General features: G+C 37.5%; 1 protein-coding gene across 1 annotated transcript; it reads left to right on the plus strand.

Annotated features, from left to right (window-relative positions):
- The first annotated feature begins 1570 nt into the window (after nt 1-1570).
- On the plus strand, nt 1571-6007 carry LOC114418679 (nucleolar protein 56-like). The gene is made up of 8 exons (XM_028384147.1): nt 1571-1919; nt 2357-2571; nt 2691-2848; nt 2978-3165; nt 3253-3505; nt 4841-4989; nt 5080-5214; nt 5450-6007. The coding sequence occupies exons 1-8, from the start codon at nt 1715-1717 to the stop codon at nt 5803-5805; spliced, it is 1659 nt and encodes a 552-aa protein (XP_028239948.1). The 5' UTR covers nt 1571-1714; the 3' UTR covers nt 5806-6007.
- The last annotated feature ends 6134 nt before the right edge of the window (nt 6008-12141 follow it).

Raw genomic sequence — 12141 nt, forward strand, 5'->3', positions numbered from 1 at the left:
TAATAAGACTTATATAGATTTAACACAATAACAAAGAGTGGGTTAAGAGTAATTTTTCAAGATCCTATTTTAGTAAATAATCTGACAAGAACCTTTTAAACAGTTTATTTAATTGACTTATTTATTATAATTTTGGTAGCTTGTAATACTTGCATAATATACATTATACAAAGTCATGGAAAATAAAGAAATGAAGAAAGTAAGAAACAGCTGGAATCTCAAATGAGCTACTCCCATGACATCAACAAGTAGCCACCAATTAATTATCAGATCAAAGAATCAAATAAGCTCGAACCTATACATCGATCAACCCCCAACTTAACTAAGAAAATTGCAACAAAGTCTTCCTTCATGCAAGGTATGTGGGAAAGAAGCACTCTAATTCCTTGAAACCAACTAGAGTGTTTCAAATAATGGGGCTGTAATTACAGAAAAATGATATTAATTATAGTCGTTAGAAGGTCCACAACCTCCATATAATATGATAAACATCGAATTTTCTTATAAGTTTCATTTCAAGAACTGACATGTCATATAAATATATGACAAGGAGGATGCTACTATTACAAGACACTTTTGTATGAATGAGTTTGTTTGAACTTAAACATTTTTTTATGTAAGCATATTTTCTATGGAGTAGATAGGATTTATTTTTTAAAGTAAAAAAATAATTTTTTAACCAGAAACAATTTAAACAAATATATTAAAAAATAAAAAAAATTAATTGTTTTATTAAAATAAAAACATTTTTTCAGCAAATAAATTTAAATAAACAATATATAAGCTAGAAAATTGAGTATAGCAAAACCATGCAACAACCATCCAAAGCCAACTTGTCTTGAATTACCTTGTGAGAAGAAAACGTAGTCTGTAATGATTTTAAAAATAGAAGCCAATATGGAATGTAAATCTTTCACCAAACTAGTCATATTTTTATAATGGGACCTCCATTGAATGAAATGGTGAATCCAACATCAAGAATCAATGGAAGATGTGTGACGCTTGGAGAATAAAGTAACTCTATAACGTTCTAGATTTATGAGCTGCATAATGGCAATGTCTTGGGCAATGTATGACATTCTCATATTTGAATAAAATTGTGTATACACTGAAAATATTAAGAGTTTTTACAATATTATCTTATCAAAATCGTTATGTACAATAAATTTACTCCCTATATAGTAGTCACCTTAAAACTACATGGTTCACAGTGTACAAAGCTCAAACTATTTAAAATTAAATTTTAAAATTAAAAACAATCTCAAAATTCATTAAACACACTTTTTTTAGATAGATAATCTCATTTTTTTTTTATAAATGATCTAAAAATTAAATTTGTAGAGGCTTATTTATAATCATCCATGGAATTACACAGATATAACATTGAAATAGAAAGTACTTCTCTTAGGTTAGGCCCCCAAAACCTAATTATTCTCTCTTAATTATGGGTAGTTTATTTGAGCTTATTTTTTAAAATAAGTATTTTTTAAATGAAATAAACAGTTTCATGATTTTTGATGTATTTATTTAAACTGTTTTTATTTAATATATATAATTTTTTTAAAAATAATAAATCCCAATACCCAGCAAAAAAGGGGTTTAGGGCTCTTATCTTCTTCTTCCTCTTCTTCTGTGACTCCATTCATTTCATCAATTCACTTTCCTTAGTTTCTTGCAGCTTCACACTGTGCCACTGCTCCGTTTTAGGGTTGCAATGGCGCTGTTCCTCCTCTACGAGTCGGCGTCGGGTTACGCGCTCTTGGAGGCGCACGGCCTCGACGAAATCGGGCACACTACGGAGGCCGTTCGGAACTCCGTTTCCGACCTCAACAGGTTCGGCAAGGTCGTCAAGCTTCGCTCCTTCAACCCCTTCACCTCCGCCCTCGACGCTCTCAAACAGTGCAACGCCGTTTCCGAAGGTGAAATAGTTACACTCTCTCTCCCCTTCGCTTGTTATTGCTTATTAGTCGAATTGTGGAAGCCCAATTTGTAAATAATAGGAAATCCCCGGTTATATAAGTAGTCTCTATAGTATTGAATATTCATCAATTTAGTCTCTAAGTTTATATATATTTTATTATTGTTTCAATACTTGGAGGACTACGAAGCATGATTTCTAATACTTGGGGGATTACTTATATAATGTATGTACTTTAGGAGAGACAATAATACTTTAAGGATGAAATTAATGGTTTATTCCTAAGTTGAAAGACCATGGGTGATGAACTGATCATGTATGGGATGATAAACTTGTTTTTTTTTTTTTTTTTTTTTTCACAAAAGAGAATGCCGTAAAGTGTCCCGAATGATAATGATGATGATGATTTGGTATTGATTATATTTGGTGTTCAATCAGGGCTGTTGACTGATGAGCTGAGAACGGTTTTGGAGACTAACTTACCTAAAGTTAAGGAAGGTAAGAAGTCCAAGTTCAGTTTAGGTGTATCGGATCCAAAGATTGGTTCCCAGATATCTGAACTTACTAAAATTCCTTGCCAAAGTAATGAGTTTGTCGCCGAGCTGCTTCGCGGTGTGCGCCTCCATTTTGATAGGTTTGTCAGTGATCTCAAGGTTAGCATTTACTCCTGCCTCGTGTGTTTTTGCAGAAGCAGAATCACCGTGTTGTATAGGAATATATTTCGCAAGTTATTTTATTTAAATTATTTTTTTTCCTTGATTGAATTCTGTAGTCCGGGGATTTGGAAAAGGCACAACTTGGTCTGGGGCATAGTTACAGCAGAGCAAAGGTGAAATTCAATGTTAACCGTGTTGACAACATGGTCATTCAAGCAATTTTCCTTCTTGATACACTTGATAAGGATATTAATTCATTCTCCATGAGAGTCAGGTAGTTTGTGTTCAACAGTGAATACTCTAATAAGTCTATAATTTTCATACTCTAAATAGTTTTCTTCCTTTAAGGAAATTATTAAACTCGAAAGAGTTCAATTCTCTGCTATTCATCAATTGTATGCAGAGAATGGTATTCTTGGCATTTTCCAGAACTGGTGAAGATTATAAATGATAATTATCTGTATGCCAAAGTTGCTAAATTTATTGAGGATAAATCAAAGCTGTCCGAAGACAAGATTTCATCCTTAACTGACATAGTTGGCGATGAAGATAAAGCAAAGGAGATTGTGGAAGCTGCCAAGGCTTCCATGGGTAGAATTCTTGATTTCTTGTATTTGTGTTGCTTTTGACTTTTGTCTCATTCTCTATTTTAATCTGCTTTCTCTTACCTTTCTTCAGGACAAGATTTGTCCCCAGTGGACTTGGTTAATGTCCAACAATTTGCGCAAAGGGTGATGGACCTTTCTGAGTACAGGCGGAAGTTGTATGATTACCTGGTTGCTAAAATGAATGACATTGCGCCAAATTTGGCCTCTTTAATTGGTGAAGTTGTTGGTGCACGATTAATTTCCCATGCAGGTAGCCTCACAAATTTAGCTAAATGCCCTTCTTCAACTCTTCAAATTCTTGGTGCAGAGAAGGCTCTGTTCAGGTTCTTAACTTCACCTTCTCCTGGTACAATTCTATTAGGGCATTTTTTCTTGAATAATAACATAAAAACAATAAATCATTCAACCTCTTCAACTACATGCTACAAATTATCTATGTAGTTCTGTTAACCGATTGGCAAAAGTGTACCAATTTGTGATAAGTAGTGAAGTACTCGGAAGTCCGAGTGTCGAATCCACAGAGACTTTGTTTGCATTTAGATTGATGCAAACCCAATTTAAAAGCAAGATAAGGAAATAATATAAGATAAAGATTAGAAAAGATAAATATTTAACGATAAAAATAGCAGATAAAAAATATTTGAATTAAAAGATGATAGAGATAAAAGAAGATAAAAGAGAAAGAAAGATAAGATAATAAAAATAAACGATAAGATAAGATGAATCAAAGATAAGATAAGATGAATCAAAGATAAGATAAGATGAAATTTGAAGTAGAGAAGGTAAAAGGGAAAATAATAAGAAAACTAAACAATGGCTTTTGTGTTAAGGGTTTGTTTAGAATAAAATAATGTTGGAACCTAGCATGCCTAACTATCCTTGATGTAATTTTAATGATGTTTTCTATTGAATGCTTTCCCAATTTCCACCTCACATATGCTAATATGCTCAACCCGGATCCCTCACGCTGAAGAGTTTAATCTATATATTCTCTCTCCCAAATCACTTTGCAAAGACAAAATAATAAACAACATTCAGTAAAAAGATGCTATGTAGAAGCACAACAAAATCACGTTATCCCTAGCAATGTAATATTGAGATGTTCTTTCCTAGTTCTTTTAGACATTACCACTTCCAATTCAAAGGCTAAGGGAGTGATAGATGACAAGTAACAAGCCAAAACAGGGGGGAGAATGAAGAAAAATCTTTCTTATTTATCTTTTTGATATCTTTTGGATCTTTTTTTTTATTTTAATCTTTTCTTTTCAAATCTTTAAGTCATAAAAAAAAAAATATCAATTCATATCATTTAAGTAAAAAATAACTACTAAATAAATATCTTTAGAGATATTTTCAATATATTTTTATTATAAAAAATAGCTCATATTTAATAGTTATCAAGTTCCTTCCTCCAACCACACAAATGAGGATGTTCTAACATAAGTGATGGTTTATGACTATTGTTCCTGCTTCACTCATATGAGGCAATGGTTGTCCATCATGCAAATCCCCCATCACTTGCTGCCAAATTTTCCTATCATGTTTCTGTGTGTTTTGTCAAGAAAGCAGATAATTTTGGTATGCAATGTTGACGCCACAATTCTTTGTGTGCTGTTACTTGACTTCTAATTTATAATGTTTTTGACTGTTCTATTCAGGGCATTAAAAACAAGAGGAAACACTCCTAAATATGGTCTGATATTCCACTCTTCTTTTATCGGTCGAGCATCTGCCAAAAATAAGGGCCGAATAGCTCGCTATCTTGCTAACAAATGTTCAATTGCTTCACGGATTGACTGCTTTTCTGGTTTGTTTCTTACATTTAAATTTTAGCAATCTTATGCCTTACTTAGTACCTCATTGCTTGTTAGGATGATTTTGTTGTACTGTGATGCAGAAAGGGGTACTACTACTTTTGGGGAGAAACTCCGTGAGCAAGTTGAGGAGCGACTTGATTTTTATGACAAGGGAGTTGCCCCTCGTAAGAACATAGATGTCATGAAGTCTGCTATTGAAAGTGTTGAAACCGAATGTAAGAATGGGGGGATCTACCCCCTAGTTCCCTCCCAACATCCTTGATCGTTCCCTTAATCCCTTGAGTAATATGCATTTGGTTGTGACTATATCTCAGATTTCATTGCCATGTTTTTCTTTTTTTGCTGAATCTATATGGTGGACAGCTTAACTTATTTTAACTTTAGTAGTATATATATGCTATTTACATGTGTAATAGTGGGATTCTGCTGATTTATGATAAATTGTTGTAGATACAGCGATGGAAACAGAAGCACCAGTTGAAGTTTCAGGCAAGAAAGCCAAGAAGAAGAAGCATAAAGCTTCCGTTACAGATGATGGTGATAATATGGCTGTAGATAAGATCACAGAGACTACAAATGGTGATGCATTGGAGGATCATAAGTCAGAAAAGAAGAAGAAAAAGAAGGAAAAGAGGAAATTGGACTTGGAGGTGGAACTTAACGATCAAGCCATGGATGGTGGTGCTAATGGGGTTGAAAGCGAACAAGATGGAGCAGTTAAAAAGAAAAAGAAAAAGGATAAAAGGGGTGATAATGGAGAAGTACTAGAGGCTGCTATTGAGACTAAGAAGAAGAAAAAGAAATAAAAAAATAAAGATGCTGAGTAAACTACGGAGTGCTATTTTAACTGGTGAAATCGGATTTGTCATGATACTATTTTGGATAATGTCTAGTTTATTTTTTCTGCTATGAACTTCTGTCAGTTGCTTTGCTTCACATGTCTCTAGCTTTCTGCCGACTGCTTTTTCATTTTTAGCATACAAATTTTGTCTAACGAGTTTCGGAAAACCATTACGTTATTTGATTATATACATACATAATAGTCTTAACATGATAATAATTCAATATTTCAATTCCATAATAAAGCAAAATAGAGAATTACAATAATAAAGTAATAACTAGAAAACTGGAGGGATAAGCAGGATGTTTTGACCTTCTACTTCACAAGATTTTTAGACGACATCACAGAAGAGGACTTGTGGTATTGCTTCAGGAAGTGGGGTGATTTGAGGGAGATTTTCATCTCAAAGCAAAAAAACAGGAATGGCATTGGCAGGAGATATGATTTCTCTAGATTTAAGGGAGTGAAGGATGCACATGAGTTAGCTAGGCAACTGGACCAGATTGTCATCGGAGGCTTGAAGTTATACGTTAACATACCTAAATATGGGAGGGACAAGGCAATGAAGGCAGCAACACTACCAGTACCAAACAGGCATGAGGGGAAGCAACAAAAAGAAGGACCACATCAAGGTCAGCATCAAGCAACAAGGTTTTCGACCTCATACACGGAGGTAGTGGCCAGAGGCAGCTACAAAGATGGCCAGCCAAAGGGATCATACAAGGAAGCTACCAAGCGAGCTGAGTCTCGATCATCGCTACACCTGGACATCCCAATGAATGACAACTAGTGGTTCAGACAAGCATGAGTTAGGCGTTTGAAAGACCTGAGGTGGTATGAAAGACTTGAAGAAGACCTATTATGGGACTTTGAAGCACAAACAACCCTGAAGTACATGGGGGATGACATGGTGCTTTTACTCGGGCTAACGGACGCTTCAGCTGAACGCATGGCGAAGGAGGCAATGGAGGAAGAACATTCCATGTTTTACTCGCTGGAGAAATGGCACCCGAGCCTAAGAATGAGACAAAGAGTAGCTTGGGTTCACTGCTGGGGCATTCCACTCGTAGCTTGGGATAGGAAGTATATTCAGTAGATTGTGGCTGCAATAGGGGAACTGGTGGATGTTGACAACGAAACAGAGGAGGCTCGAAGGGCGGATCGCGCTAGGGTGCTCATCTGTATGCCGTGGAGCCCTGCCATCCATCACATCGTAAATGTCGACATTGGGGGGGGGGGAGTGTACCAGGTGCATGTGGTGGAGGAACTTAGTTGAGGCCTGGACACATGTAATTGCCGGCGACGGAGGGAGACGCGATCGTCGAAGGAAATCGACTCTGAAGATAGTTGCTTGGGCTCGCCGACAAAGGATACCACGGGAGCATCCAGCGGCGACAGAGATGAATGGTATGAAAGCACAGAAACCGCCGGCTACACCAAGCGTTGACAAGGCACAGAGTGTCGAAGTATCGACACCGTTGGCGACAAAGATTCACGGTGGTGTTTTAACTAGTAGTTAACCCGCTGACGTTGAATCGATGGACGATCACTCTGTCCAGCGGATAAAGCCGCACAGTCCGACACCTAGTGTAACGGACACCGGTGATGTTGCCATTGCCTGCCACGTGGCACAACATGAACTGACGGAAGGATTATTGGACTTGCGATTTGAACGAAATCAGAAGAGGGAAGGGAAGCAGGTGGGGGTAGTCGAGAAACCCGAGGGGGCAGAAAAGGAGCACAAAAAAGGAAAGCTAGAAACTGTAAGTGATGGTGTCGTGGAAGGGAAGCTTACTTATGTGGGAGAAGTAGCATGTGAGTGCCAGTTGGAAAAAGAAGTTGGGGGCAATGGGTTGGGCTTTTCTACCCACACCCTCATTGTTAACAAGACCAAGCGCGAAAATAACCCACAAACATTATTTTCCGCCCTCAGCTGCAACTTCAAACGTTATTCTCGAACAAGGAGGAATCAAAGGCAAAAAACAGTGGGCTATCTGAAGGAACAAAATTTGCTAGTGAACACACATCAGCAGCAAATGGCAGAGAATGACAAAGGTGCTTCTCCCAATAGTGGGCACTTGGGACAGAAAGAAGCCACACCAGTTACGAAAGATATACAACTTGCAAATAGTAATTTCACTTCTCAGCCAGTGGAGGTAGAAGATATTTTGAAAGTGGCTAAGGTGTTGGGGATGACAGGTGAAACAGGCCAAGATAGGCTGATTAACAAAATTGAGGAAATGGAGGAAAGAGATTTGAAGGAGGCAGAGAGATTGGGTGCAAGAACAAAAAACCCATGAATATTATTTCCTACAATGTAAGAGGCTTAGAGAGGGGGGTAACATGGGCCACAATCAAGAGAATGGTTCGTAAAGAGAAAATTGACATGTTGTGTATTCAAGAGACTAAGAAAGAAAACATTGATGTGAGCTTGTGCCAAGCTTTGTGGGGGGATAAGGAGGTAGGGTGGGAATGGCAGCCAGCAACAAGTGCAGCAGGCGGGTTATTGTGTAGATGGAGTGAAGAAGTTTTCAAGTTACAAAACAAAGTCATTGGTAGTGGCTTCATCTTGTTGGTAGGCCAATGGCTTAAAAAGGCTCAACAAGTCCATATTTTAAACATATATTCACCATGTGATGTTCAGAGCAAGAGAAATCTTTGGGAGACAATAAAGCAGCTGAAAAGTGCATATATTGGAGGACTGTGGTGCATTCTGGGGGATTTCAATAATGTTAGAAACAATTCAGAAAGGCTAGGCAGTTGTCACATAGGAGAGGGGAACAATAGTATAAGGGAGTTTAATGAGTGGATTGAGGATTTGGAGGTAGAGGATGCACCATGGATGGGAAGAAAGTTCACCTGGTATAGACCGAATGGAACAGCCAAAAGCAAGTTTGATAGATTTCTGGTATCACCTGATTGGATTACCAAATGGCCTGCAACCACGCAATGAACTTTGGTCATAAATTTCTCAGATCATTGTCCGATTATCCTCAGGTCGAAATCTATTGATTGGGGACCTAAACCTTTTAGGGTTCTGGATTCTTGGCTTCTAGACAGATCCTTTGTCAGAGTTGTGCAGGATTGTTGGTCATCTACCCAACATAGTGGGTGGGGGAGCTACGTACTCAAAGAAAAGATAAAACGACTCAAAAATAGATTGAAGATATGGAATAAGGAGCAATATGGGGACACATACAAGAAGGTAAAGCAGATCCAGGATGAGCTAAGCAACCTTGAAGAGATGACAATGGATAGGCAATTATCACCTCAGGAGGCAATCTTCAAAAAACAGCTACAGGAAAAACTGTGGGTGGCTGCCTGCCCACTCACATGAGTCCTTACTGAGACAAAAAGCAAGAACAAGATGGATCAAAGAGAGAGATTGCAACTCAAGGTACTTTCACCTCATGATCAACTCGTCTTGTAGAAGCAACTTATTGAAGGGGATCATGATTGAGGGATCCTGGGTTGATGAACCTCATAAGGTGAAAGAGGCAGTTAGAAAGTTTTTTCTACAAAGATTTAAAGAGCCAGAGCCTCTCAGACCAAAACTTGATTGAATACGGTTCCAGGTACTCAACCAGCATCAGAATGTTTCACTGATAGCAAGATTTTTGGAGGAGGAGATAAAAAAGGCGGTTTGGGAGTGTGGAAGTGAGAAAAGCCCGGGTCCAGATGGCCTTAATTTCAAGTTCATTAAGAAGTTCTGGCAAACCCTCAAGCCTGACATCCTTCGTTTCCTAAATGAATTCTACGTGAATGGGATCTTCCTGAAGGGTTGCAATGCGTCGTTCATAGCCTTAATCCCTAAGGTTTCTGATCCGCAAGGAGTCTTGGATTACAAACCTATTTCACTGATTGGATGTATATATAAGATCGTCAACAAGCTTCTGGCCAAAAGATTAAAGAAGGTGATGCTGACCATTATAGATGGAAGACAATCAGCGTTCATAAAAGGTAGACACTTACTATACATGGAGTGCTAGTTGCAAATGAGGTGGTGGAAGATGCTAAGAGAAAGCAAAAGCCATGCCTTGTGTTTAAAGTAGACTATGAGAAGGCATACGACTCAGTCTCATGGAATTTTTTGTTCTATATGATGAGAAGGATGAGTTTTTGTCCTAGATGGATCAAATGGATCGAGGGTTGTTATCATCCGCGTCTGTTTCGATTTTGGTAAACGGGGAGTCCATCGGCAGAGTTTATACCCCAAAGAGGTTTAAGGCAAGGAGATCCATTGGAGTCTTTTCTTTTCAATATCGTAGCTGAGGGTCTAAGTGGATTGCTGAGGGAAGCTATTGACAAGAAAATGTAAATTGGCTTTGTAGTTGGGAGGGACAAAGTGGATGTTTCCATCCTACAGTATGCGGACGATACCATATTTTTTGGGGAGGCCTCAATGGATAATACCAAAGCAATCAAAGTTATTTTAAGGACATTTGAAATGGTGTCAGGCCTTAAAATCAACTTTGCAAAAAGCAGCTTTGGTGCAATTCAGGTATGCCGGAGTCGTGGAAGCAAAACGTAGCAAATTATTTGAATTGTAGTTTGTTGGCCATTCCTTTTGTCTACTTGGGGATAACCATTGGGGCAAACCCAAGGAGGTGCCGGTTGTGGGATCCAGTCATCCAAAAGTGTGAGAGGAAACTACCAAAGTGGAAACAAAGACATATATCTTTTTGGGGGAGAGTCATTCTTATCCAGTCAATCCTAACTTCTATTCCAATTTATTTATTTATTTTTATCATTTTTCAGGGTTTCTAAAAGGGTGGTGGACAAGTTGGTATGCATTCAAAGAAGGTTTCTTTGGGGTGGTGGAATTGATCAACACAAGATTGCATGGGTTAAGTGGGGGACAGTATGCCTCCCTAAAGACAAAGGAGGTTTGGGAATTAAGGACATCAACAAATTCAATCTTGCATTACTTACCAAATGGAAGTGGAACCTATTCAATCCTGGTGGAGAGCTATGGGCAAGGATTTTGGAATCAAAGTGTGGCAAGTGGAGGGGTCTTGATGAAGCATCAAGTGATAGTAATATCTCGTTATGGTGGAGAGATCTAAAATTGGCCATCCATAATTCGCAACATATGAACTGTTTGGCCAAGGGCATTAGGGATACAAGGTGGAGGTGTTGGTGGCTGGCCCTTACATAGGCAGTGTGGTAGTAGAGGAACAACATAATTTTTTCAAATGGAACTTTTGACGGCAACAAGGTGATGGAGGATACTATTTTTACTTTATGGACATGGTTGAAGGGTTTTGAGAAGGACTTTGATATTCCCTACTGTCATTGGTCGTTTAACATGTCATTGGCTTTTGTGTATTAGGTGGGGGTAGAAAGCACAGGATCAAGTAGAGTTTTAACATTGTATTTTTCCAGCTTTGGCTCCTGTCGAGTTTGTTTATAGTCTGATTTTGGAACCATCTGCCTGGAAGCTTATTTTCATGCATTCAGTGTACCTTTGATACTTTATTATTTATATATATTTATCTTTGCCGAGCAAAAAAAAAACTTGTACACACATCAAAGCATTTACACTAAAGATATCTTTTAGCCAAAGAAAATTCTTCTAAGATCATTATATCCTTTTTTTTTCCAATAAAACATTTTTTATCTACATAATTAGTTAAGACTCAAACTCTATGCTTAAAAATCCTTTTAACAGACGGTCATGGTACTCCTTCCATTCCAAAAATATATATATATATATTAAGGAGTAATAAGTGTAAAATATTATTCTATTTATGTGAAAAGTGCACGATGGAGCATCCATAACGGACTAACGGTGAAACTCGAGCTAGTTGTATAATTTGATATTTTATGTGAAAAATCAGGTCCCGTATAACCAACTGTAACTTCTATAAAAGACAATTTGTTATCCGTAACACTAATTTTCTGTGTTTTTTTTTGTTAACAACATTGATAAGTAGGATTTTGAATTCCTCAAAAAGTCAAAATAAGCCTCAAGACTTAAAAATGTTTACGAAATATACTCACGAATTATCTACTAACTTTCTTACTCTCTAATGCTGCAACTATTTATGCAATGAATTCTTAATTCAAAAAATGGTTTAAACAACTGCATTAAAGTTTCTCTAAAAACCAACAGATAATCAAATGGTTTGAAAAAAAAAAAACGTAACTCACGGACTCCATTGTCATTGGTGGAGCCCAAGGAACCATTGTCCCCCACACATAGGGTCATTGCACTGTGTGTTTCTTTCTACCTATCTTATTTTTGGTCAATTCTTTCAACGACAAGAGCACTACTTCCAAATCACATAACTTACAAATA

This window comes from Glycine soja, chromosome 7 (genome assembly GCF_004193775.1).
Source record: "Glycine soja cultivar W05 chromosome 7, ASM419377v2, whole genome shotgun sequence".
In the NCBI taxonomy this organism is placed as follows: domain Eukaryota; kingdom Viridiplantae; phylum Streptophyta; class Magnoliopsida; order Fabales; family Fabaceae; genus Glycine; species Glycine soja.